Raw genomic sequence first — 24,998 nt, 5'->3', positions numbered from 1 at the left:
AATGGAGTGAATTAACAGATGCTGTTGGAACAGAACTGCTGGGGTAGCGTTTATGTTTTTACTGCTCTCTCTGGGCAGATGAGTTGTGTAGGAGTGTAATACAGGTATCTTGGGATGAAAGTTATGGTCTGCATTTCAGTATATATGTATTCTTAAGAGTCTTTTTTTTCTTAAATGTATATATTTTAAAAAGCTTTATACCCCTCTTTTTAAAAGGTGTTTAACCTATAGCACTCTATCATTTACACCATTTTTCTTGAGAATGGGTCATGATGACATTTTTTGTCTATTAAAAAAGAAAACAGTAGCTTTTTCATCATTCACAGGTTTGCTGTGAGGACTTTATGCTGCGAGCCATCATACAGCTGAACACAAATACGTGTTTGAATGATGAATTTGCTCTGCAGTTGAAAAGAGATCATATTACTTTGCATTAAGCATGGAATAGACTGTGGTTTCTTATCATATCATATACATCGTGCTCAATAGGTTTTTGCTTAATTTCTTAGCGTAATTCAGCCTTGCTAACTACATCATGAAAATGCACAAGCCAGGCACAAAATCTATTTGCTCTCTATCCCTATTATTGTAATGAATCTAATGGAAAAAATACTCTCACATAAAAACGTAATTTACTTATCATGGGCAAATAGGAAAGTAGAAGTTTGCAAGAATATGGTAATTGGAAAGCTACTCCCATTGTCTGGAAGGGGTAGAGGTAACAGGGGCAGCCTTATGCAGAAGCCAAAATGCTTCTGATTGTCCGTTCAGTAGTTGGCAATGGATGCCATGTTTAAAAATATAATGACAATTTAAAGCTTTTGTTTGCAGGTTCTAGTTTCTTGAAAAAAAATCAGAAGAGAAAAACATAATCAGTAAAAGCTCAAGTTTTGTGCAAAGCCTTATTGTTGCACATAACCAGTTCTGTTGAAAGAAACAGGTTTTTGTAGAATCTAGACCCAGGATGCAGTGTACGTCAGTTTAAGGCTTGAACAGTAGAACTTTATTGTTTGCCATTGGACAGCTTTTTGGGAGAGTCTGTCCTGCAACAAGAGTTATTTTTTCCATTTCATATTGTTCTGACTCTTTTTAATTTCTCTTTTCTTACATTTTACTTTTCTCTCTTTTTTCACCCCTTGATGGCCTTATGTAGCTGGGGTGACCACAGAGACATCTACTGGCAAAGGCTGGCAGTGATGCCACTGTATGTGTATATCCTCCCTGAGCCCCACTGCTGCAGAGGGATTATCCAAAGTTGTCCCATTTTGGTTGTAAAGCATGATGTGAGTTAAACCACTCCTGGATTTTCCTCTTAAAAAAAAAAAAAACCAATAAAATGCCCCTCTACTGACATCCCAGGATCATGAAGGATGATGTTTTGTACCACTGTGGTTCCGGCTCTCTAATAGTTGCAATACCCACATGTAAGCCAAGGATTTCTGGAGTAGTTTGCAATGTTTGCTGGCTCTGTATTTTGTTGATCCTCTATTCTGGCTCCAAAGGCTAAGCCTTTTAATACTCATTTTTTCCTTTTGAAAGCATTGCTTTTGCAGATTTACTAAATTAGTAATTCATCACTCAGCTATGTTTGTAAATTTTTTCACTTGCTGGGGATGAACATGAAATAACTGTTGACAGAAATCACTGTTAGCCAGAAGTGTCTTTTCCAGCCCATGGATTTTCTTTTTGCTATAATGCATTATATGCATATGAAACATAAATATATAAAGCATGACACACACATTCCAGCTGATTTAGAAACAAAATCTTTTTTTATTGGTATTTTGTTGAAATCAACAAGGGTTTATAGGAATTTCTGGGTCCTTAAGTAATTGAATTAAGTGATTTTTAGAAGGCAAATCGATCCATCAGTGTTATGTGGCCCTATTTTTGTTTTTCTTGGAGCATATTTAAAATTGTACATTTGTGGTGTCAAGGTTCAAGAGTCAAGTGCTACATGTGATAAATTAAGCAAAGGTCAAAGGCTATGCAATGCAGTTTCAGAAGACTGTCTACCTCTGCCTTTGCAGCTCATTCATGCTGAAGTGATGCACTATGGGAATTACTACCAAACTCTGCTCTGCAACATCTGCTCTCCCTAAGTGAGTTAGTGCACGTCAGACATCTTTATGTCAGAATATTGCAGTGATGGATGCAGTCTTCAGAAAATGCTGCATAAAAATCTGGTGTGCCGTTCTGGCCATTAAGTGAAATTACTATTTAAATTAATGGTGCTGTCACAGTTTATCTGTGCAAAGAATGAACGCTGATTAGGGTATTAAGTAATTAGCAATTTATCACACTGGAACAAGGTTGATAATAATTAAAGAAGTAATGGTTTACCAAAGAAACTAGAAAGGGAGTCACTTCTTGTTATGTGAGTGAAATCTTGGCTGAAAAATTTAATTCAGTTAAACAAAGATGAGGTTCGCAGTGAAAGAATACAGCCTTGTTTGTTTCAATAGAAAAACAGTTCATTATCAGAATTTTAGTTTGCCTGTCAGAGGTCCCTCAGGGCGATCTGAGTTGGTTGTTGGTACTGAATTGAGTCATTTTCTGCATTAATTTTCTCCTTCAAATATGGTAGAATGCAAGGATGATTTGGAAAAAGGGTGTGAGCAGGAGGAAGTATTCACCTCTTGGAGAGCTGGTGAACCCAGCTTGATTTCTGTGAATGGAATCAGTCCTGAAAACAGATAATGTATGCAAGTAACTTAACCATTTTGAGTCATTCCAGTGATTTGAATGAAATGCTCTGGATACTTTAGCAGGACCATACCCTTAAAGGGTAATTTTCATTATGTATGATTTTCTAAGAGAGATTTGCTGTAATAAATGGCAGTGAGTATAAAGTGGCCACTTTTGCATGTATTTTAAATATCTACATACTACAGAAATTGTGTTAAATACAAATTATTTTGTAGACGTAGCCATATATCACAACCCTGGTTTTTGTATGATGTGTTTGTGGCTGAATTAGTAATAACACTTATTTCATCTCCAGTTTTAGAGGTGGTAGTAGCATTTGGCTCAGAGTGAAAATAGGCCCTTTTACATGATGTGGGGGTCAAAACTGGTAATTTACAATTACAAAATCATACATGTAAATACTGGCTGTAATGAGCTTTTCATTTTAAAATAAAATTAATGAAAGTAGAGGAAGACTGTGGAATTAATTTTGACAGGTTATCAATCCCACTATAGAAATGAAAATTATATTTAGATGTTAACTTCTAAAAGGGTAATTCTTTCTATTAGAGGATTGAAACTTCACTGTTGGTTTTTTGGAAAATCACCTATTCAGTTCTATAACATAATATGAATGCCCATTTTAAGACATTAAATATCATGTGAAACTGTTTGGAATATTAAGATTCACTGGTTGGAAGACTGCCCATATAAGGGGAAAGGAGTGAGACCTGACGTGAAAATACATAGAGAAGCTTTCTGAATTTCTGCATTCGGCAGTAAGTCTGTCTTTGACTTGCTGTGCACAGGACCCGGATATGATATTTCCTAGTAGAGGTTCTTACACAAACTCAGGAATGGTGTAAGTTGACTGTAGGGGATCCCTGTTTATTCCTATAATTATTGGTTTTTTTCAAGCAGGTCCAGAAGTTAGGGCTCTCACTTTAGTCACTTCACATTCAGAATTTAATCTCACTTTAGCTAATTCTGCATAATTCCAGCTGCTATCCCAGGCTGGTGGTTTTCTGCCAAACTTTACTGCATGCTGAATTTTCTCCTTTCTTATCTTTCTATTTATTTATTATTTACATTTCATATCCAGATATAATGGTTTTTTTTGTTTCAGGGATGTTCTGTTGTGGGCAGGAATATGTGAATATGTCAGATACCATATGCTGCTCAGGTTCCAGTGGTGAGTTCCTAGCACATGTTAGAAAGAATGACCAAGTGCCAGTAAAATGCTGTGAGACTGAACTTATTCCAAAGAGTGAAGAATGCTGTAATGGAGTTGGATATAATCCTTTGAAATATGTTTGCTCTGACAAGATTTCAGCTGGAATGATGATGAAGGTAATTGATAGAAAATCTCTCGGTAGCTCTGATTTGACGATGGAAAGAGAAATACACTGTTCATAACTATTTTTCTAAAATAGGAATATAAAAACTCTTGTGTGCATTATTCATTTTCACATTACATCCATATTAATACCGAATGAGCTCACCATGATTGATGTTATTGCAATGAATTCTAAAGGAATTAATAATGATTAGCTGCCTCTGTGAAGTGTTGCCCAGCACTTCAGATTAGTACAGTGGCTAAAAGCTGGCATACTAACGCGACTGGCATGTACAGCCAGTTGCAGTTCTGTGACCACTATTCCTGATGGTGTCACTTGACTGGAAATGGAAATTGGAGTGGCCAGTTCTCAAGTGTAAAAATACTATTGCTTTTCAATTTGGGCAGTCTGTATGACATGGATTCCCCAGCCTCCTAAAAAAATTGTACATAACAATTAAGCAGGTGATATTTTTTGATGGACTTAATCTCCATTCCACAGAAAACCAGTGGCACTTTTGGCATAAATTTTAGTAGAACTGGAATAGGTCCCTGTATAACCCTTAACAATAACAAGGATATTGTATTTTTGGTGCCTTTTGTATATAATAAATTAAACAATTTATTTTCACTCAATTTTTTCATAAAAATAAACAAAGGACCATAAAGGCTAATTCCAACATTTTAAAGAGTGGCCAGTGATTATAGGTATGAATCTGAAACAATTTGTCCAGACTTTCAGAGCTGCGAAGTCTTGCAACTCCAGTTGAAATCAGTGAAACTCTTCTAGAAGTGAAGTAGCATCTGGGTGTTGCATCTAAGCTTTAAAAACACTGTCAACTGTTATTTCAATTTTTGTTTAAGAAAATCAACCTCCAAAGCATGGAAAACCTGCTTTTATATATATTTATATTTATGTATATACTTGTATTTAGAGAGAGAGAAAGAGAAAGTGGCTGCGGGAGGAAGAGAGAGGGTTTCTGTGAATTCTACCATATGGCAATCAGTTAGATATTGTGGAATTTATCACTGAGGTAAAAAGAAAAATGGGCCAAATCCAGCCCCATATAGGTGTTGCTGTATTGTTTTCATTTGTCTCCCAAGATAATACACAAATATTTCTTCCACCTTCTCCTTTTCATGTCAAGGTTTTCATGTCACTTCATTTTCAGATGGAATGAATAATTTTCTCCCAGAGCGAGTCCAAGCGTCGCGAGGAGTCACCTCCAGTTCCTCGGTGCATTTTGTTAGTTTATGCAAGGCAAAATGGCTGACAATAGGTTAATGAATTCTGGTATATAACATGCTAGATCCATGCCTTAGGTATAATGTCTAAGCAAAGGAAACACTTTGTATTTCACTTACCCTCAGTAGGAGAGAGATAGCAGTGCTGGCTTTCTGATATATGTAGATTACGAATATTAAAAGGACTGATATTCTGAGACATGTCCTGGAGCTACAATGTATGTTATCTGCGAAAACAACCCATTTGTATCATGCATCTTATATTGATAGCTGTCGCAATGTAATTTCTGTAGAAGTGCCAAGTTTGGAAAATAAAATTACCTAACACTTCATAATCGTCCAACAAACTAATTTCACTATGTGAATTAAGAAAGCATTAGGCGTGAACTATTTGTTTTCCCTTCTAAAGTTTGTAGCATAATGTGCAGAAGTACTTACAGCAAATATTGCAGTACATTTCTTCCCGCAACAGCCCATATTTTGTGAGAGTTATTGCACTCTAACTTATGGTCTGGTGGAAATATTATTTCATGAATTTTAATGGAAACTTGTAGGTGTTCAATGTGTATTTCTATTTCTGTGAATTGTTCTTCATTGGTTAAATCTTGTATCTGCCTCAGCGTTTGTGCAGGGCCTCTTATTGCAGCAGAACTGCTGCTTAGGAGTGCTGTGGTAGAGGGCATGATTAGTATAACTCGTGAATAGGGGCCTCACTTCTTGCAAGCTGCCAAGGAGTTGCACAGAGCTCACTTCTGTGTAGTTGGAAGGCTGAGTGGCAGGCTGGGAATTGCTACTGATTTGCCACTGGATGTTGGTCCTTGCAGGGGTGGAATATTGAATTTCTGGGATAAAACCCTGTTCTTCTCATTTGATTGTAGACTCTTCTACTTTCAACAAACCTAGCTGTTTCGGGTTCCAGTGCTTAAAATTTGTGATGTCTTTGTGCAGGGACCTTACAAAGAAAACTCAGTTTCTTTTAGAAAGGATTATGAAAGGAGACAGGCCCAAGACTGAAAGGGTCTCCCATATGCTGGAAATACCAAGGTACTCAGTGTCGTTGCCTCATTTGTATGTTGTTTAAAAACAGAGAAATAAAAATGGAAGCGTTTGCAAAGAAAGGAAGATGGGGAAAATACATTACAATTGTATGTGTATTCTGTAGGTAAAAGAAGAATGCAAGGCTAGTATCCTTTGTCCTTTATCCATGGAAGCAACAGCATATTGTGGAAAGTGTGACTTTGACCTTAGGGAAAATATCTGTGCATGGATAAAAGGTTCACAGAATGCTACAGAAAAGGAGACAAAGGAAGGTGTGTGTCCAGCTGAAGAGGAGATCATCTACACAGGAAGCCCAGACCAGTATTCATTTACAGGTAAGGAAAAGTGGCATATCAGATTGGTGATTTGCTAGTGTATTTAATTCACTCTGGAGAAGAAGATGTCCTGAATGCTGTAAGGTAATCTAATCAAATGTGAAGCTGTTGTAATGAAGTAATATTCTTTAAGAACCAACCTGTGAATCTGGGCAGTATCTTCAGGGAAATGAAATGGGTAGCAAGAAGTTCAATGACTACATAAGGTAACCTCATTTCACTAAAGTTTCTAGAAGTATTACTACATCAGAGAGTGACCCTCACCAAAGGAGAAACTTATAGTTCCATCTGTCCTTAAACGCATAAGTCCCATAAATGCAGAAAAAAGACACAAAAATCCTTTCATGTTTTGATAAAAGACAGAGATTATGCATATGTAACTTTCCTTTTCTAGACCTGAACCTTGAACCTTTTATCACATATGAGTACAGAGTGGCTGCTTGGAACAGCTATGGAAGAGGCTTCAGTGACATTAGCAGAGCTATCACTAAGCAAGATGTGCCACAGGGTGTAAGCCCACCAAAATGGGCCAAAGTGGATAACCGGGAAGACATAATACTTCTAAACTGGGAAGAACCACTTCATCCAAATGGTACTGTTATATGTAAAAAAAAGCATGTTCTGCCATTCATGATAGTATTCCAAAATCACAAAACATTTCCTAATTAGTCACTGGCACTGAAATGTATATATGCCTAGACTTCATAACAAGAATTGACTGTAGGTTGAGATCATTTTTATCACAAAAAAGTAGGTTCTAGCTTTTTACGGAAAACAATTAAGTATGTCTCTAAGAAGTGCCCAGAAGCCCCTTTTGAGAACAGTTGTAATAATAATTAATTGGCAAATCTGATCAGAAAATCACATTCATGTTATAAAATGTATTCTTGTTTTTTTGTTTTTTTAATATTCATATTTCTTTCAGGAAAACTTGGTTATGATTTTCAAACAGTGAGAAAACTTGGAATAGCTCCGCTAGTTGAAATGACTTTCTTAATAGATGTTGAGATCTACTGAGATGTTGATGTAGAGGTTGAGCAGAGTAACTGTTAACTGACATTAACTGTTTAAGTAGGATGAATGCCTTTTAAAGTGATCTTCTAGCGATTTCATTTAATATTTTCTGTGTGCAGATAATGAGGTTATTCTGGTATGCCATCACACAGTATTTCTCACCTAATGAAAATGGAAAACTTTCTTTCTGGGATAGGTCTTATTATTCACTATATTATTCTCCGAAATGGAATTGAACGTTTTAGAGGAACTGAAATGAGCTTCAGAGACACAGGTGGTGTCCAGCCCTATCAAGAATATTCATACCAGCTAAGAGCCTGCACTGTTGCTGGTTGCACAGACAGCAGCAAGGTTAGTGAGTTGGTCTTTATGGAATTTGTGCGAGACTTTTATCAGCCAGTGTGGTAACGGAAAAATGCTTTTGGAAAGGTGTAATTTGAAGACATTAGCGAAGACTATAGAGTAAGTAAGTGAAAAACATCAATAACCTTATTTGGATACAACCACTGACAGGTGATTATTTGGAATCTTAACTTGATACAAGCAAGCTGACGAAGCAAGCAGTATCTTAATCCTAGCAAAACTGAAATTGCACTGTAGGAACTGATATTTGTTAAATAGGAGGCTACCCATGAGAGAAATATGGTAAAGAATGTTAAAAAGCACTTTCTCTAAGGTTCAGAATTAAACTTCTGTTTCTCCCCAAGATATCTATAGCCTCCTTTTCTGTGGTATTTTTTAGTTTACCTGCCTCAGCTCCAGTCTATCAACTGCTTTCTTACTCTGAGCCTTCTACAGCCTCCTTACTCTGAGGCCACTTCAGCTATGGTACTCTTTACTGCCTCTCCACATCTGCACCCACCTCAGGCTGTACACTCCCTTTCTGCACAGCCTGACTCTCCTTCTGTTTTAAGCAGACAGAATCTCTTCCTTCCCTTTGTCGCTGTTTCATTTCCTCTTATATTGCTTAGAATCACAGATGCTTTTCACTACCATTACTATTTAGCCAGCTCCAGTTTCCATTCTACAAAGCACCTGCCTTTTTCCTCATTCAGAAAAGCTGTTTCTTAAGTGACGTCTTTCTCACACTAATATCCTTACCTCTGTGAACATGAATTTCTAGGAGAGCAAGCTTAAGATCTGTAGGGCAGAGATGGGGAATGATGGCTGATTCTGTGCTTTGCAATTACAATATATGTGGGATTGAAAAGCTGATTTTTTTCAGGTGCTTAAATGTTTTTGTTGGTTGTGCAAATCAACAAAGGGAACACTGAGACAGAGAGATGGAGATAGGCACATAGTCCTCTACCTGCACGCTGAACTGTGATCTGGAAGCTCTGAAGCCACAGTTGCTCCAACCATTAGCCCGAGCTAATAAATTCTGCTTATTTCAACTTGTCTGTAATTAAGTAGCTTAGTGTTATAAACACTGAAGCCTGCAAATAGTGGCTGATTCCGTCAAATATGCTAAGACAATGTGTTATAGAGGGCACATTTTGTATCTACAGCATAATATAAATACTTTATGGTGGTAATTACAGAAAAGGAAAAGTGCTTCTCAAAGAGAAAAAGGTCTGATTCACTTATTAAACCAGTGTAATTTGGAAATGCCTCTGTGGAAGTTAGTAGAGGCCTTTTTCTTTCTACTTTTTTCCAGAAGGAGCTTAACAAGTGTTAAGTTATTCTATCTTTCAAAATCTTTAGTTTCCTTAGAAAAATGTGGGTTTGCAAATAGCTATGAACTGATAGAGTTCAGACTGCATGGGATATGTGGAGGTTCAGCCCCATGTTTACTGGTGCTTAAAATATATGAAATCAGGCAGTTAAAATGCAGAGACACTGACGAACCATATGGAAGAGAGTTATCAAGAGTTTTCAAGCAAGACAGTTTTTGTTGTTTCACCCAGTGCTATACACTGCAGCTAAAATGTGGTGAACCTGTTGTGATAAATTGTAGGCATAGACTTATGTAATGTATTCAAGGTCAGATTTCATTGTGAAAAAGGAGGAAAAAAGTAACTAGTTCTCCAGGCCCTTGGTAATGATATGCCAGGCCAAACAACATTTTAAAACAAAAGTGACATTCTCATTGATCATGGTATCTAGTGTACTATTACATTAAATTGCTGTTTAATTCATATGTCTTCAGGTAGTTGCAGTCACTGTCCAAGGAGTCCCAGAGAGTGTTCAGCCACCAGCAGTCAGTGCTTTGAACTCAACAACATTACATTTAAGCTGGATTGCACCCAAGAAACCAAATGGTGTCATCAGAGAGTACCAGATCAGTCAAGTTGGGAAAGGGGTGATATACACTGGTGCTGCAAGCAGAATGCAGCACACAGTATCAGGTAAGGAGGCAAAGCTCTCTGAGAGGATAAAGTCCTGTCCTTAAGATATAAGACATTATTAACATATTGACACTGCCACTTGTCAGTAAATCCCCAGGTTTGTGCACAGCTTAGAAATGCTTTATACTGACTTTACATATCTTAAATTTTTCTTCAGTCTCTTTCGTTTCTGACTGCTGTTTTTAAAATATTTATAGATTTAATTTCCAAATTCTAAAATAAATCTGTCTACCTTGATTCGAGATGCATGCTTTGTGATAAGCCTGAGATTTCAAATAGTCTATGTAGGCTTGACCTGCCTTCACTCCGATTCAGCTCTGTGTTTTACCAACATTGATATGCAGTAATGTGGTTGAAGTCACTGGTCTGCTGTGAATGTGCAGCAGTATAAGAGCAAGAAGGGTCCAATGCTTTGTGGCTGAGACAATTAAAAAGGAAAAGAAGACAGAAAGCAAAATATTCTGGGTTCTGCTTATACTCTGAAGCAAAATTATACTTAGAAATATTTATGTTGAACACAAAAGGGTAAGATTAACTTTCTGGGATAGTTTTTTTCACTCTTTGACTTCAGACTGCTTGTCAGCTTCTTGTATTTATGAATTTTAAGACTCTATAGCCTTTATTTTTCCTTTCTTTTTCATCTGGGTAGAAAACTTGGAGTTTCTTATGTTATAGACACCATATGATAGCCATCCAAAGAATAGAAGTTGACTTAGGACATATCAAACCTATACAGCATATCTGGCGCTCTCAGCCACCCCTCAGAGCACGAGTCCTGAGTCAAGGTGGATCTCTTAATATTTTAAAAGAGCTCGTCCTGCTGTGGTCAATTGCAGAAGGCTGCAGGATTGCTGTTGCTCTTTGACAGCAGCATGCTCAAGTATGAAATTCATCGACTGTATATTAAATTTTTCTGCATATTCAATGCTCCTGGACATGAGATAATTACTAGAGTATCTCAACTTGTGATATCTGTTTTAGAATTGGTGTTGCAAGTTTGTAATGTAAAGAACACCTAAAATCAAGCAATGATTTATCAATCAAGCCTACGTACATAACCCTTCTTTTACTTCAGTACACATGTGTGTAAAATGATAGATACTTGAATGTATATTTAGGCATCCAACTAAGATGCATGAATATCAGCACAACTCTTAATCAGATCAAGGCAATTCTTTTTTTCAGAAGCAGCTAGGATCTAATAATAGATAGTATTTGACAAAGATGGGCAAATTCACTCTTGCTGCTTCTACTGGGACTTTTCCTCTTAAATTTGCAGTATTACTGATGCTTTATTCAGATTAAAATTCAGTTTGGTCATTCTCTCTGAAGTCACAGTCTTGGTTAGGTACCAATTAAGCAGGGCAATCAGCTCACCAGGCTCCTGTGAAAACAAATAACTTTTATTTGTGTTGAAAGTACCGTTGCCCATTACCCCATATCCTAAAACTCCTTGATATCTTCAAACCTATCTGAAGAGGCATATGGAGAGTTTTGAGTAACGTTGAAGTGATTAGTAAGAATCAGTTTTAACTTTTTTTCTATTGTGAGGAAGCAGTGAATAAGCAATAAGATTAAACAATATCCAAAATTGATATAAATAGGTCATAGGAAATCTTAGGGCTTGGGACATTGTTGGATTTTCTCTGCCCCATTTTCGCCTATCGTGTTCCCTAGGAAAGAGAGACTTAGAGAATATGAATAATTAGTGCACTTATCAATGTATCACTGTTTCTTGAGAAGTAACTGGAAAACTGTTTCTCTGAGAGATGATAACCTGCCCTCCAAAAGAAGGGTAATTATAATATCCACAGTGTTGTGGGCTGAAACCCATTTGAAAATGCTTTTCATGTGCTCCCACTTCCCTCCTGAAAAGCAGTTACATATGCAGAGTAACTGAGATTTTAATGCAAATAATACAGTTTTTCTTACCAGTTGCAAGGGAGAAGAAATAAAGTTACCTCCTGAGAAATAAGAATCTATTTCTCTTTTGTATGCCTGCTCCACTAAGCCATTGTCCATGCTGCCATGTTTAGCCAGGAGCGAAATAAGTGATCATTCCTCCTGACAGTCATAATCAAATCTTACGCTTTTTTCTGCAGAAGCTTTCTTGGGTAATAATGTGGAATTGATGGCAGTGATTTTGCAATGTGCGTAATTATTGCTCTATAAATTCAAAGAATGAGCTAAAACAATCAAATTTATTTCATATATAATCTCAAATGTTTGAACTAACTGTTGTCTTATCCCCTGTGGATATACGTTTTGATTTCCTCATCTTCCTTTTTTTTTTTCAGAAACCTCTGCTTTTCCCTGAGCAACAGTTGAACATTAATGAAGCTGTAGCATTAGTCTTTCTTGAGACTTCGAATCTAGGGCCTTGCAAATAACAGACGAGAAGGCTAGCACCTTGCCACCGCACCATTGTCTTGCTGCTTATTTTTAATTACATCAAAGCTTTGGAAACATGATCCCACAAATGCTTTGTGGGAATAGCGGTGAATGTGCTCATCATGTGAAATCCATAAATTGCTTATAATCCTCTCAAGATGTTAAAAAAAGCATTAAGTAATTGAAGACAGGAAGTCCTCAGTTAATTATTTAGAGGTGTTATCAATGCTTTAAGCAAACTGAAGCATTTTCTGCTATCTCACTGAGTTGAATGCCACTGGGACCTAGGGGCAGCAGCCATCATCTTCTCATATTCTCTAATGCAAACAGCACATGGCAGCTTGTCAATAAAAGACCTTTTTATATCATTTATTACTGAACACTTCCACTACCCTGTACAGAACAATTTGGATGACAGTTATGGCATTGTTTCACTTTGTGTTACTACTACTTTACAAATGGGCCTGCTAATGCTCTGCAGTGGGGGCCAGGCAGAGGGTAACAGTGAAGAAAATAATTAGAGGAGTTTTAAAAGAAAGCTAAGAGTGCCCTCTTCAGCACCGGCAGGTGGGTCTGTAGCAAGGATTCTTCTCAACTCCCCCCTTTTAGTAGAGTAAAGATCGTATCCCAAATAAGAGGCTTTACCAAGAATTTGTAGGATTAGTCATGTTTAAGTAAGAGCCAGACATGATCATTGACATTTCGTGCAGTGAAAGAAATAAGATTCAGAAATACCTTGACGCCAAATGGTTTGAGATGCTTTCATTTAAAAATGTTCTCCTTTCCGGGCTGTGAAAAATGGAAATCCAGTAATGTTGTCATTGGTCAACCCTATCTCCATGCACCACTGAATCATTAGTAATTTTTATCTTAAGGGAGCTTTTGGGAGTTGAAGGGTTACGTGAGGCTGTGGTCAGCTAACTGACATCCTCCTGAGTAAAATTCATGTGGTGGGACCCGGGAGCGTTAGCCTGGGAGCTAATTACTGACCTTGCTGGAGCTATATCCACAAATGAAGACAAACTGTGTCAGAAACAATTGATTGGCTAATGAGACAATGCATTTTTAAGAACCCATTTCACAGCGCTTTTGGAAAACAACAAATGCTGCAATAATAAAATAGACTGCTAAGTTAAAAAACAATAATAGACTTAAAAAAATAAAAGGGGGGGAGAGTATCCTTTAGTGAACAGTCAAGTGGAGAAATTAGGAAAGCAAAATGCTGTTTACATTTCAAGATTATCTTATTTGTTATTTTTATTATTAATCACATACCTAGATTTGCACAGAGCTTTCCAAAGCGCGCACAAGACAAGGCCTTTAATGCAAAGCTTTAATAATCGAGATAAAAATTTGCTATAACTAGCTACCTCATGTATGAGTAGAGGTTTCAGGTAACAGAATTTTGCCAATAAATTTAGGGAAACCATGTACTCTTTTTTTTTAATGCCCATTTTTCTCTTTAAAGTATAGTTGTAAATGAGTATTGCTTTATTATGCATGTTTCCTTTAAAAGTGAACATGACTCCCTTTAGGGGAATTCAAGTAATTTGTTGCCACAGTAATCTTTTCTATCCTGAAATGTTAAATACTTGGCTTTCCTCCATGCCTTTGCCTCTCTCTAGTCTGCAACTGTCATTTCCTCCCTTCTTACTTTTATACTGAGTGTTCAGATGATTTTTCTTCTCTTCCAGTTCATGATTAGGTTACAGTCAGGGCTGTCCCTCTCAGTCATCTCCTTATTTTCTCTCCTTCATGTCTTGTTCGATTTGTGAGCAGACTGAGTGTCTTCCATTCACTATTTTACCTTTCTACGTAATTGGTGCTTATTATTTCTCTATATTTGCATCTAATATATTTTTATTAAAATAACTCCTTGATGGCTATAAACAAAGATTTGTTTATAAACAAAGCTCTTACCCAGATTATTTTTTCTTGCCGTTGAACTGCATTGTGCTTGAAGTAGTTACAGTTAGGCACATGAGCTACATCAAAAGAACATTATTAAGGTCACAAAAACAAGCACTTAAAAACTGACTTATATAATCCGTGTGAACAGACCTGTGTAATCCTAATTTAGCCTCTTTCCCCTAACTGTGGTGAGACAGGCTGTATTACACAATGGCGTACTAATGTGTACACAGAATTGCTGCCTCATTCAGGGCGCAAGCTGTGCCTCTTCCAAGCGGGGATAAAAAAAGATCCGTGTATATAGGGCTGCCGCCTCCATTCTTGCTGGGTTTGGTAGGTTCATTCCTCCTGGGAGTCCTAGTGTGGGCAGCCCTCATTCTGAACTTGCCCCTAACGAAAACCCCCAGCCCCATCTCAGCCCGGCCTGGGGCCATCAGTCGCTGCCCCGCGACGCTGCAGTGGTGCTGGCTCTGGCCCCACCATTGACCAGCCCCTGCTGAGCCCCAGGCCCCCCCGGCCCCAACCTGCCAGGAGCAGCTGCCCTCACAGCACCCCGACGCCAGCCTGCTCGAGTCCTGAAGACCACCCTCCTGCCTCTTGTGGGATCCTGGATTAGAGAGCTACAGCGAACGATGCATGGGACAGCATGGAGAAGAGACGGTCTCTGGATTAAAGCAGTTGACTTATGTCCTGGCTCTCCAGGGCATTCATTTCTGTTCAGGCTGTTCACTGCATGATACCAAGGAAAGCGCATCTCAGGCTTTCACGGGTTGTCATGACTATGTATTCTTCATTTTCTGGACATCCAGCCCGAGAGCTGGGGGCCTGAACTGCTGAGCTGTGAGCACTCAGAGCTGTGGCTGAAGGTAGCAGAAGTTGTGCTGGAACATAGAGCTCTGCATGGACCAAGTACCTGACAGGAGGTCCTAGGCATCCTGAATGGTTTTCACACAGTTCCTGAGAGGTTTTGGCTTCTTTCAATCTCTTTGTGTTAGTGTCCTGTTTATAAAAGCAGGAAATATTTTATTTCTGTTACTATATTAAGCCATTTGCGATGATCGGGTGATTGGTATTAGTAAAGCAGGTTTATATTATAGAGGTGAACACCATACAAAAGGTCTTGAATAGAATGATAAGGCAGGGCGGAGACCACATGTTGAACAGAATTGTAGATAGGGCTGTGTCATAATGCATATGCACAAGTGGGGATCAGTTCATACTGTACTATGTCTTAACTCTGGCATTTCCTAACTTACGAGTGTCCAATTTTGCAGTCCTAATATTTTCACAGAGTTTTTGTGTGTATTTGCTGCTTTAAAAGAAGAAGAAGAAAAAAACTCTAAGCAGTCTGGAAACCAGAATTTCCATGATGTAACACTCATGTTACATGAATTTCCATGATGTCTGTATCAGCAGCATTGGAGCTATTGTATCTGTTGCATAAACCTGTATCCATAGTGAAGGGAATCACTGATAGGAAGAATATGCTGCCATTTTCTCTGTGAACCAGCCCTACTCTGATTTGACACATTCTTTCACAGCTAATTTCAGTGATAATCACTGAGAGTAAAGGAAAAGTGAGACACATGAGTCCGGAGTGTGTAATCTCCAGGCTGGTCTTCCCATCTTTACCTTCAAGTCCACTTTCTTTGTCCAGTTAATGCTAATCTTACCTTGGATGCCACTGCTGCTTCTTGCTGTCCTTCTCCAGTTGGACAGCTCTTTTTGTCTGCCTTTCTACTCTGTAGCCTACTTAGTTCCAGTCTTCATCTCAAGTCTGAACAGGCCTCTACCAATTCTCAGTCTCTCCATAATCCCTCCATAGCTTCAGTTATTTTGTCTAATCAGTCCAAGATTTCCCTTCCTGGCTTCTTGACAATTCTGCCTCTCTTCCCTTCTGCCCTGGTTTTGAAGCCTCTAAACATGATTTCCTCATCTGAATTGCCTTGTCCAGATTGCTCTAATCAATCCTTTGTTTTACAGTTCTTTATAGATTTTAGTATTTTCCCCTTCAGCTGATTGGCTTCAGACTCTCTTGTCTCCCTTAATAGATTCTGATCTCTGTAAAATCATCCCTTGCTTCCTGAATCCTTGTCACAGTCCATTACTTCTACTTCCTCTCCATTTTTTGGTCTACTGTTTGTCCCCTTTACATTCATAACAAGAATTTTTCTTCTGTGTATTACCAGATGCTAACAAGAAGGTCCTTGAATACATGCAAGAGAAAGGATTCCAACGTCTGTGCCTGACGTATCGTTTTTAAGGTCTCCTTTGAGAAATACCCATAAGAGCAGTTTAACAAAGACCCTGTAGCTTGGGCTGGAGCATATCCTGTGGTTCAGTTCAATCAGCACTAGAAGCTGACCTGTGAAATGTTCAAGCCAAGCTCAGAAAGAATTGAATCTTTAAAGATTTGATTTGTTAAAACTGTAAAAGCCTTTCTTAGGTGTGCACAAATGATTTTTAAAGGCTTAGTACCTTAGCCAAATTTGGGTGCATTTTTATGAGGATAGCTAAAGTCACACTCTTAACCTGCAGGCCACCTGGTGTCAGAACTGAAGTCATTGACCCATAGCACAAGAATGTTTGAAAATTTACAGGAAAAGTCAAAGGAAAAGTCAAAACAATATTTTCTCTCTTAGTCTCATTAATGTCCTGCATAGAAGGTTTGAACTGGAAAAAAGTACTTTTTAAAAATAACAAGCAATTAAAACTAATGTAGTGGGGAGCACTGGGTTATGAGTCCTGCCTCTAACAGTCTTATTGTAAAACCTTGTAACAGAAAATAGGAAAGAATAGGAAGAAAACTGAACAAAGAGAAGCTCATAATGGGGCAGGAATGGAATGTGTCCTTGGCCTTCTTTCCAATATAATTATTTTCTTTTCTCGTTGTTGCATATATATTTGTGAAAGGTTTTTCAAAACATGACATGCTCTTCAGCTTTCTCAGGTCCAAAACTTTAAGCAATTACCTTTTCAGGTACTTATCTGTTGGAAACCTTCAAATTGCTATGGACATCACCAGTGAGGGATGGTATGTCTGTGCCAAGCAAGTTTAGACGCCTTGCAGTTAATTATTAATCATTTTGTACAGCCATAGGTGTGGTTCCAAAAAACCACTGTAGAGATTGGGTAAATTCTCAGCTGGTTAATCTGGGCTGAGCTCTGGAATGTTGTGACTATGCTGCAAGTGCAGTCTAACTTAATTTATTTAAAGCTAATTCAAATATATCTAGATGAGCAGCATCCATAGATCTACTGCAGTGCAGACATGTTCAGTCTGAATTGCTTTGTCAGGCCTTTTAGACCATTAGAAGATACATGTCTAAATTAGCAAGATATTACTATTTCGGTATTATTCAAAAGTAAAACAGGAATGGTTCATATTTGAAGTTTGCAAAATACTAAAAGTTGACTTTTCCTTAAGTCCAGTAATTTTCTATCTACTGACACAATTCTTGGGATGCTTCATGTCAACATCTAAGGCTAAACTTTGTTTGCTTTTTCTAGGTCTGCAGCCATACACTAACTACAGCTTCATGCTTACTGCATGCACATCTGCTGGGTGTGCTTCTAGCCAACCACTTTCAGGTCGAACGTTGCAAGCTGCTCCTCATGGTAAGAGAAAAAGCACTCTCATAAAATTGCAAAAAGATGGTCAGCTGTATTTTCTGATGGTTTTAAAAGGTGCAAAACCCATTGTCATCCATGAAGTGATCATGTATAAATTTACACAGGAGAATCTGTTCCTTTTGTTGGAATATTTATGCTCAACAAGCTCTTTATACTGACACACTCTATTTCTACTTTGTTTTTGTGATTTTCCAGGTTCATCTTTAAGTTAGTAATGGATAGAATTAACAGATGAGTATTTTTTAAAACACAAATAAATATGCAGAAACAAGTGTTCAAGTAACAGCTGCAGTCTTGGTCTCATTCTCCGTTAATCTGTACCTTGTCTAGTTACTTGGATTTAGTGTAGGTTAAATTCAGAATGTATATTAAATTCTATCATTCTCTCTGGCAATGTTTTATGCTTACGTTACATGGCTGAAAGCAACAGCATGAAGTGTGGGAAAGTAAAGAACTTTCTGTTTCCGTCATGTGGTTAAAATAGTGTCACTGTGATGTTAACAGGAGTGTGGCCAGAACCTCACCATATCATCGTCAGCTCCACAGAGGTGGAATTCTATTGGAGTGAACCAAAGAAACCCAATGGACTCATTACTCAGTATCGATTATTTCGTGATGGAGAACAGATTTTCTTGGGTGGCAGTAGCGACCTGAATTTCACAGATGTTAACCTGCAGCCTAACAGTAGGTAAGGCATGAGAAAGAGCCTTAACATTCTGTAAACGGTGTTCAAAACGTGTAATCACCTGTTGCTTTTTAACAAGAAAAAGATCTCTTCTCTTATTAGTTAATCACTGAAAGACTGGTAACGAACACTTTCAGGAGGCCTCAAACATTTGCGTGCCTTAATGAAATGACATTTCTTTTGTTAATTTTCTGAGATTAAGTAATCTGATTCAAAGGTGGGGGGAGAATTTTTTTCTTGCAGGGTGGTGGGATTGATTGTCTTTTTTTTTTGCTTCATGGAACATACTCAGAAAGATTTAAGTTTTTATATAGCAGACAGAGCTGTACATGGTTTATAATGTTTTTGTGAATACGGAACATACCGGCTCAAAAGTAGCAGCTGCTAATATTATTCAGCAGGCCATTCTGAAATTGGTTTTCACACTTTCTTTGGCCAAGACTTTTATGTCTTATTTAAGCTGTTGTGAATTTTAGTATAAAAAGTATTAGCCTGATAAGTAGCCGCTTTCCTCATCTTAAGCAATCTTAAAGGTGAAAACGTTTGCTAACACAGTGTTTGTAGTATTCATTGTATATAGTCTGTTCACTTTAAACTGATGAAAATGGAAATGTTCTAATACTGATATGCCTAAAGCTACTAACTGTAGCATCTACTGATTCTCTTTTTGTGTTTGCGCAGATATGTTTACCAGCTGGAAGCCAGCACTTGGGGTGGCAGCAACACTAGTGATAAATACGTTATACAAACACCAGTAGGAACACCAGAGAAAATTTCTGTCCCATATAATGTCACAGTAATTGATGCATACTCTATATTTCTAGCTTGGGACATGCCAGGTAAAAACATATTCCTATATAGTATTTTGTAGCAAAATGAAGGGAAGGAAAAATTAGGATATTCAGGTAGGCAGCTGAGACATTCTGGTTTTTTTTTCTTTGAGTTTAGTTTTAGTGTTTGTGTGATTTAAATAACCAGTATATAAAGCTGCTGCTTCCTCTAGACACATTTTTTGATAATGTTGACCTATATACTTGACATGGGTATTGTGAGGATTAGCTAGTCAATTATATATTAATCTATATATCTATATCTATATAGATATATATTAAATCTATATATTAATTTGATCTTGTAAGCTATTACTGAGCAGAAGTATTAGAGAAAAAACTTATTTTCAAAGTATTTGTTTTCTCTTCTCTTCAGACCAACCTGGGATATTGACAGCAAGAAACATTTTGTGTTGCTAATGTCATGATAGCTATACTGTCCATTAAAATGCCAGCTTGACCTGCAGGTGTACAATGATGTCGAGCTCTTTTAACAAATGGTATAGGAGTGTAAGGCAGAGATCCTGTGCTACCTTTGACCTGATATAGCAAATTTCATTCAGCACGGCACCATGGAGTTAAGTGAACATACTATCTTGCAGGAGGGTGGGTTAGCCAAGGCCCAGAAATATTTTCCTTCCTTTTACTCTTCTTCTGAACATCACCAGGTTGTCTTGGCCTGCTACAGAGGTGGACTAAGAAGGAATTATTGAATAATAGCATCTTTTTGCATTAGAGACTGTTCCATTTCAGTAAGGTAGCTCACAGATTAAGTAATATGTGTTTTACTGATATGATAAAAATGATATGGTATTGTTATTGTGGGACAATGAAAGCAATGTAAATGGACAATTTTCTATCTAGTGTAATTCATCTTTAGGAAAGTGTTTTCCAGTTTCTAGGTATTCGCTTTTTCAGCTAAAATTAGGTCATTGTTTTTGAAACTTCAGACATGCTTGCATTCTACAGTAACAACAGTATGTGTCTTATCAATTAACTCTCCCAGGGAAGTTTTTGATGTCTCCTCTTCGTAATTATTTAAGATGTTCTCACCTTGCAGAGCAGCCACAGTAGAGTCAATGGCATTAACAATAAAGTCACCTAGAAAACGTATTTTGCCTTCAAGGCTGGGATAGCAAGCATTGTGGCAGTGCTTAGCAGCATTCACCGTACCCATTTAAGCAATGATTAATAAATCTATAATACCCTGAGCTGTCAATCTTTTAGTTTTCAGAAGCACAAAATCCATTATAGAAATGCTATAATATATGAAAAAGATTAAAATCTTAAATTAAACTTTTCCCCCTACTGCCTGAAAGGATTTAGAACCCAGCAGAAGGCAGGTGAATTCGAGTGGCATATAATCTACAGTTGATTTTACTGGAAAAATGACTCATACTGTATTATAGTTTTGATAATAAGTATAATTTAAGGTCCAAAATATTCAGCAACATTAAAAATAGATTTAAAACATAAGACTATAATGGAAAAGCATAGGCTTTTAAAGAGTGAGGTGTTTCCTAGAAAAGCTTGTCGTTGTTCTAGACCTCTTCTTTTCCAGCGGTGTGAATTTCCTGTTACCCACAGTAGGTTACAAGCCTTCATGGAGAATCACGCTCTGTGTAGTAGATTTTTTTTATTTTGGAATGAAGATTTTGTATAAAAGGCTTCATGTATTCCTTAAACTGCATGATCCAGGGGAGTGAGAAGGAAATTGGACATTATGACCCTGCAGAGGATCTGAGTTTAATGTACTCACATAGCTGTAGGAATCATTGCCCTCAGGCAGGGGTGGGCACAGGCCCTTCTTCCCAGGTCCTGGATGCTGTCCAAACACATACCTTACCTTCCTGACTCAGTCCTTTCCTCTCTGACTCCCCTTTATGGGACCAAATCTTTATGGGACCGATTAGATCTGTAAGTATGAATAAGGGACTGTATTTCATGCAGTGCACCTTTTGGGGTTGACAGGAGAGGAAAAAATGCTTTTCCATTTATCAAAAAGCCTCAGGGTCGCTAGCTAAATTTCCTCACAGGAATGGGGACTAGTCGAACAGTAGAGGAGTGTTCTTGCTACTAAAATAAACCCTGTGTGCAGAAATGCAGATGAATGCAGAAGCTAGGAAATGAATTCTTGACCCTTAATAATCCTACTTCATGTTCATTCTGAGAAGTTTGTGCTCTTAGTATTTTTTCCCAAGAGGAAGACTTTGGGGGACATGCACATGGAGATTTCCTTTGGAGGTTCTGATCTTCAAGAATGACATACATCCCGGTAACAGCTCCTATGAATCTTTATCTGTGGGGCCAAACAGATTGCCAGCTCAGTAGGATTAGCCTGAAGAGTCTTCAACTTGTTATCTTTATTTATGTCATTGTGCAAAGTAGTTAGTTACTTTTTTTGATCTATATTTTTAGTATTTTACTATATTGAAATAATATAGCTTTCTCTTTTAAACTCAGAATGTAGCTTTAGTTGTAAGGACTGACAGTCACTCCTGGAGAAGACAGTTGTTTTAATTGATATTGTCTCCAGGAAAAAAAAAAATGCTTTTTATTAATCAGGTTTTGATGGGAGGGTCATAGTGTCTTCCTGGCTGTGGACATCAGGAATCCTTTGGCATTTGGTCTGCTTTTCTGCTGTAATAAATTTGGAGCAAACATCCATCCTCAGGATTAATTATGAGCATTGTATTAAGCAGACCTGTCTTTTGGATAGCTTTAATTATGATGTTTCAACATCAGTGATGTATCTAAATCCTGTAACTTCACAGATGTATAGCGTTTCAAAACTCCGGACTTAGCTAAATAGCAACGTGGCCAAGCAGTGGTTAAAGTGATGGATTCAGAAAAAATATTTGACACACCTCACTCATTACACTCATTATGGAAAACAGGACTTCATTTTCTGAAACAGGTGTCCTATTATATTGTGTTGCATTGCCTCGGCACACAGACCTCAAATGTAGGTACGTTTCACTGATACGCTACAGAACGATGTGTTACAATTATTATGGAACAACTATTAGTAGCATGGATAGAAGCAGAAAAGCTGAATGGAAAAAACCCCCATAAATCTCCCAAGGCATATCCATAAATGTTATGGATAGGTAGGCAGGTAGCCATCCTGCATTTCAACTCATTGACCACTTCCTTGGTCGTTACCGGGGACCTGATCCTTCTGAATGTCTTTAGCTGCTGGTAATGCCATGAAAGAGGAACAAGCTCCAAAGACACAAGATTCTGTCCTCTGCTTGTGGGTTCCTTGCTTCATTTGTTAATCACCATTTGGATTAAAATGCCTTCTTTCATCATGTTGTAGCATTCTACTTCATCAGCGTCTGGGTATGCTCAACAATTAGAGAGTGATGGTTACATAACATGTTGGATTCCTATTTTATTCTTGTTGGGATCCCACGTGGTATTTGAATGACATATTTATGTCTTTTAGTTTGCTTTCCCCATCTAATGGGGTTTCTATTTTATTTCAGAGGAATAATCAAGCTGGCCTAACAAATTGCTCTGACTTTTGCTAAGCCAATGGATTAATTTGTTTCTTGGTATAAATTAGTGTTTTCTCTATGTCACTGTAGGCCAAATTTTTCAAGCTCAATGTCCAAAGTTCTGCATCTTGAAAGTGGTCAGCATCTCCGGCTTTTAATGTCTTCAGAGGCTTTCTGGGAACACTTGATACAATGAGAATAAGACACCTGGATGCATACAGCTTAATTTAAATACTTAAGCAGCTAAAATACTTTTTGATTGTGTGAAGTAAAATGATAAAATGTTACTTCACAGTTTATTCTCTTATCTGGTTTTGAATAAAAGACATAACATTCTTATTTTAGTATTTCCTGACTATAACTGAAACAGTTTAATTATTTTGTTTTAATTGTGATGGAGTTTCTCATCATATTAAACAGTTTTCCAGCAATTGACTTCAAACAGATTTTTGGTCACCAGTCTGTAAAACAGACTGTGGCTTTATCTTCTCAATGCTAAGCATCTTGTGCTGCAAATTCTATTTTATGAGCTACCCTAGTTTTGAAGTAAACAGGGCCGTCAGACCTAATTTGCAGAGTTTTGCACAGAATTGTCCATTAAACATTATCCAAATATGCCCACAAAAAAACGAGGTTTAGTTTGATTGACTTGTCCCATTGCAAAGTGTGCACCTGCTTTGAAATGAAGTCGGAGAGGAAAAAAGTGGAATAATTTAACTTTTTTATTTGTAAAGATAATCAGGGTTTTTCTGATTACATCTTAACTTCATAAATGTTAAATAACCTATCAGCATCTAGTTGTTGTAAATTATGAAAAGGAGTATTGCTGGGAATATTAACCAACTAAATCCTTGTTCTTTAGTGAACATGAAAATGCATTATGGCAGGTTGTCATTGTGCTCATGGTAACTTTGACACCAAATAACAAAACTGCCATTTGCACTTAGGGTAAATTGGTTCACTTATGCTTTTACGGTTCCTTTTATTCTGACATAAATTTATGATCTCTGGAACTAACCAAGTCGTGTGGTTTCCCAGCTGACTTTAACAAATATGCCCATTTCATTTCCTCCAGTCATCAGAACACACAAGGTAGTAGTTTCAGACTGGCTGCAGATGCTGAAGGGTATTCTGGAACATGCGAAGCTTTTTTGGCAAGTTTCTGTATTGTATGAATATATTTTTATTTTTCAGCTTATGAAGTGATCTTTTGATGTTAACATTTGATGAATGCTGGGAAAGATTTCCACTAAATATTGGTTTGAATTTTTCAAGGTGTTTACTTAGATTTATCTATAATTTCATGCTCACTTCCTGAGAATTTTTTTTTTTCTGCTGAGCATATTTACTGTTGGTATCTTTCCTAATACATTTGCAGCAGTTACAAGAATTTCAAGTTTTTGGATTTTTTTTTAACATTTCTGCTGAGATATGGACTGAATGTTAGACATGGATAAGTCGGGTATTTTGAAATAGGTGCCCACTGCTGCACAGGGACAGCTGGATTCAGCTGTCCATGTTGGTATTGAATCCACCTTGGGAAACCAGGCATTCGGAGTAGTGCCAATTTCACAGGTTTCTGGTGAATTGCTGCTTAGAATAAATGCACCTTATCAGACAATTCACAGCAGTGAGTTAACTGTCACTTTCCTAAGATAGTGGACTTTTCTGTCTGAAATAGCTAGTCCGTTGCGAGAACTGGAAAAGAAAGGGACCTTAACTCATCCTTGGGAAGAAAAAAAAGGTTTCTATTTGATTTGCTTTTCGACAGTTCAAGTTCTTTCTTTAGGATCTTTTGTTCTGTCCTTTGCAGCCTCTCCAATTACAGAAAACAAGGTAGTTTAGGTGTAATAACATATCTTTAATTACTGGTATAATTATAAAAGCAGATGCAGGTGTTCTTTACCAGAAGATTTTGTCTTCCACATATCACAGACATAAAATCATTTTCTTTGTTTCAGAAGCCATCTACTATATTTCAAGATCACCTCTCAGAGATTTTCTCTGTAACATCCTGTAAAACTTTAAAAGCCATATTTCT

General features: G+C 37.5%; 1 protein-coding gene across 1 annotated transcript in view; it reads left to right on the top strand.

Annotated features, from left to right (window-relative positions):
• The window catches only part of USH2A (usherin), a 407,004-nt gene that overhangs the window by 313,931 nt on the left and 68,075 nt on the right, over positions 1–24,998 (top strand). The window contains exons 50-57 of the mRNA XM_064509686.1: positions 3,815–4,038; positions 6,432–6,642; positions 7,037–7,234; positions 7,853–8,007; positions 9,806–10,004; positions 17,817–17,924; positions 18,444–18,627; positions 19,306–19,463. Of these exons, the coding sequence (XP_064365756.1) occupies positions 3,815–4,038; positions 6,432–6,642; positions 7,037–7,234; positions 7,853–8,007; positions 9,806–10,004; positions 17,817–17,924; positions 18,444–18,627; positions 19,306–19,463 (1,437 nt within the window). The remainder of the gene's footprint in view (positions 1–3,814; positions 4,039–6,431; positions 6,643–7,036; positions 7,235–7,852; positions 8,008–9,805; positions 10,005–17,816; positions 17,925–18,443; positions 18,628–19,305; positions 19,464–24,998) is intronic.

The sequence above is a fragment of the Dromaius novaehollandiae genome, chromosome 3 (assembly GCF_036370855.1).
Source record: "Dromaius novaehollandiae isolate bDroNov1 chromosome 3, bDroNov1.hap1, whole genome shotgun sequence".
In the NCBI taxonomy this organism is placed as follows: Eukaryota; Metazoa; Chordata; class Aves; order Casuariiformes; family Dromaiidae; genus Dromaius; species Dromaius novaehollandiae.
Note: the sequence above shows the minus strand (reverse complement) of the source record. Positions and strands in the feature narration are given on the sequence as shown.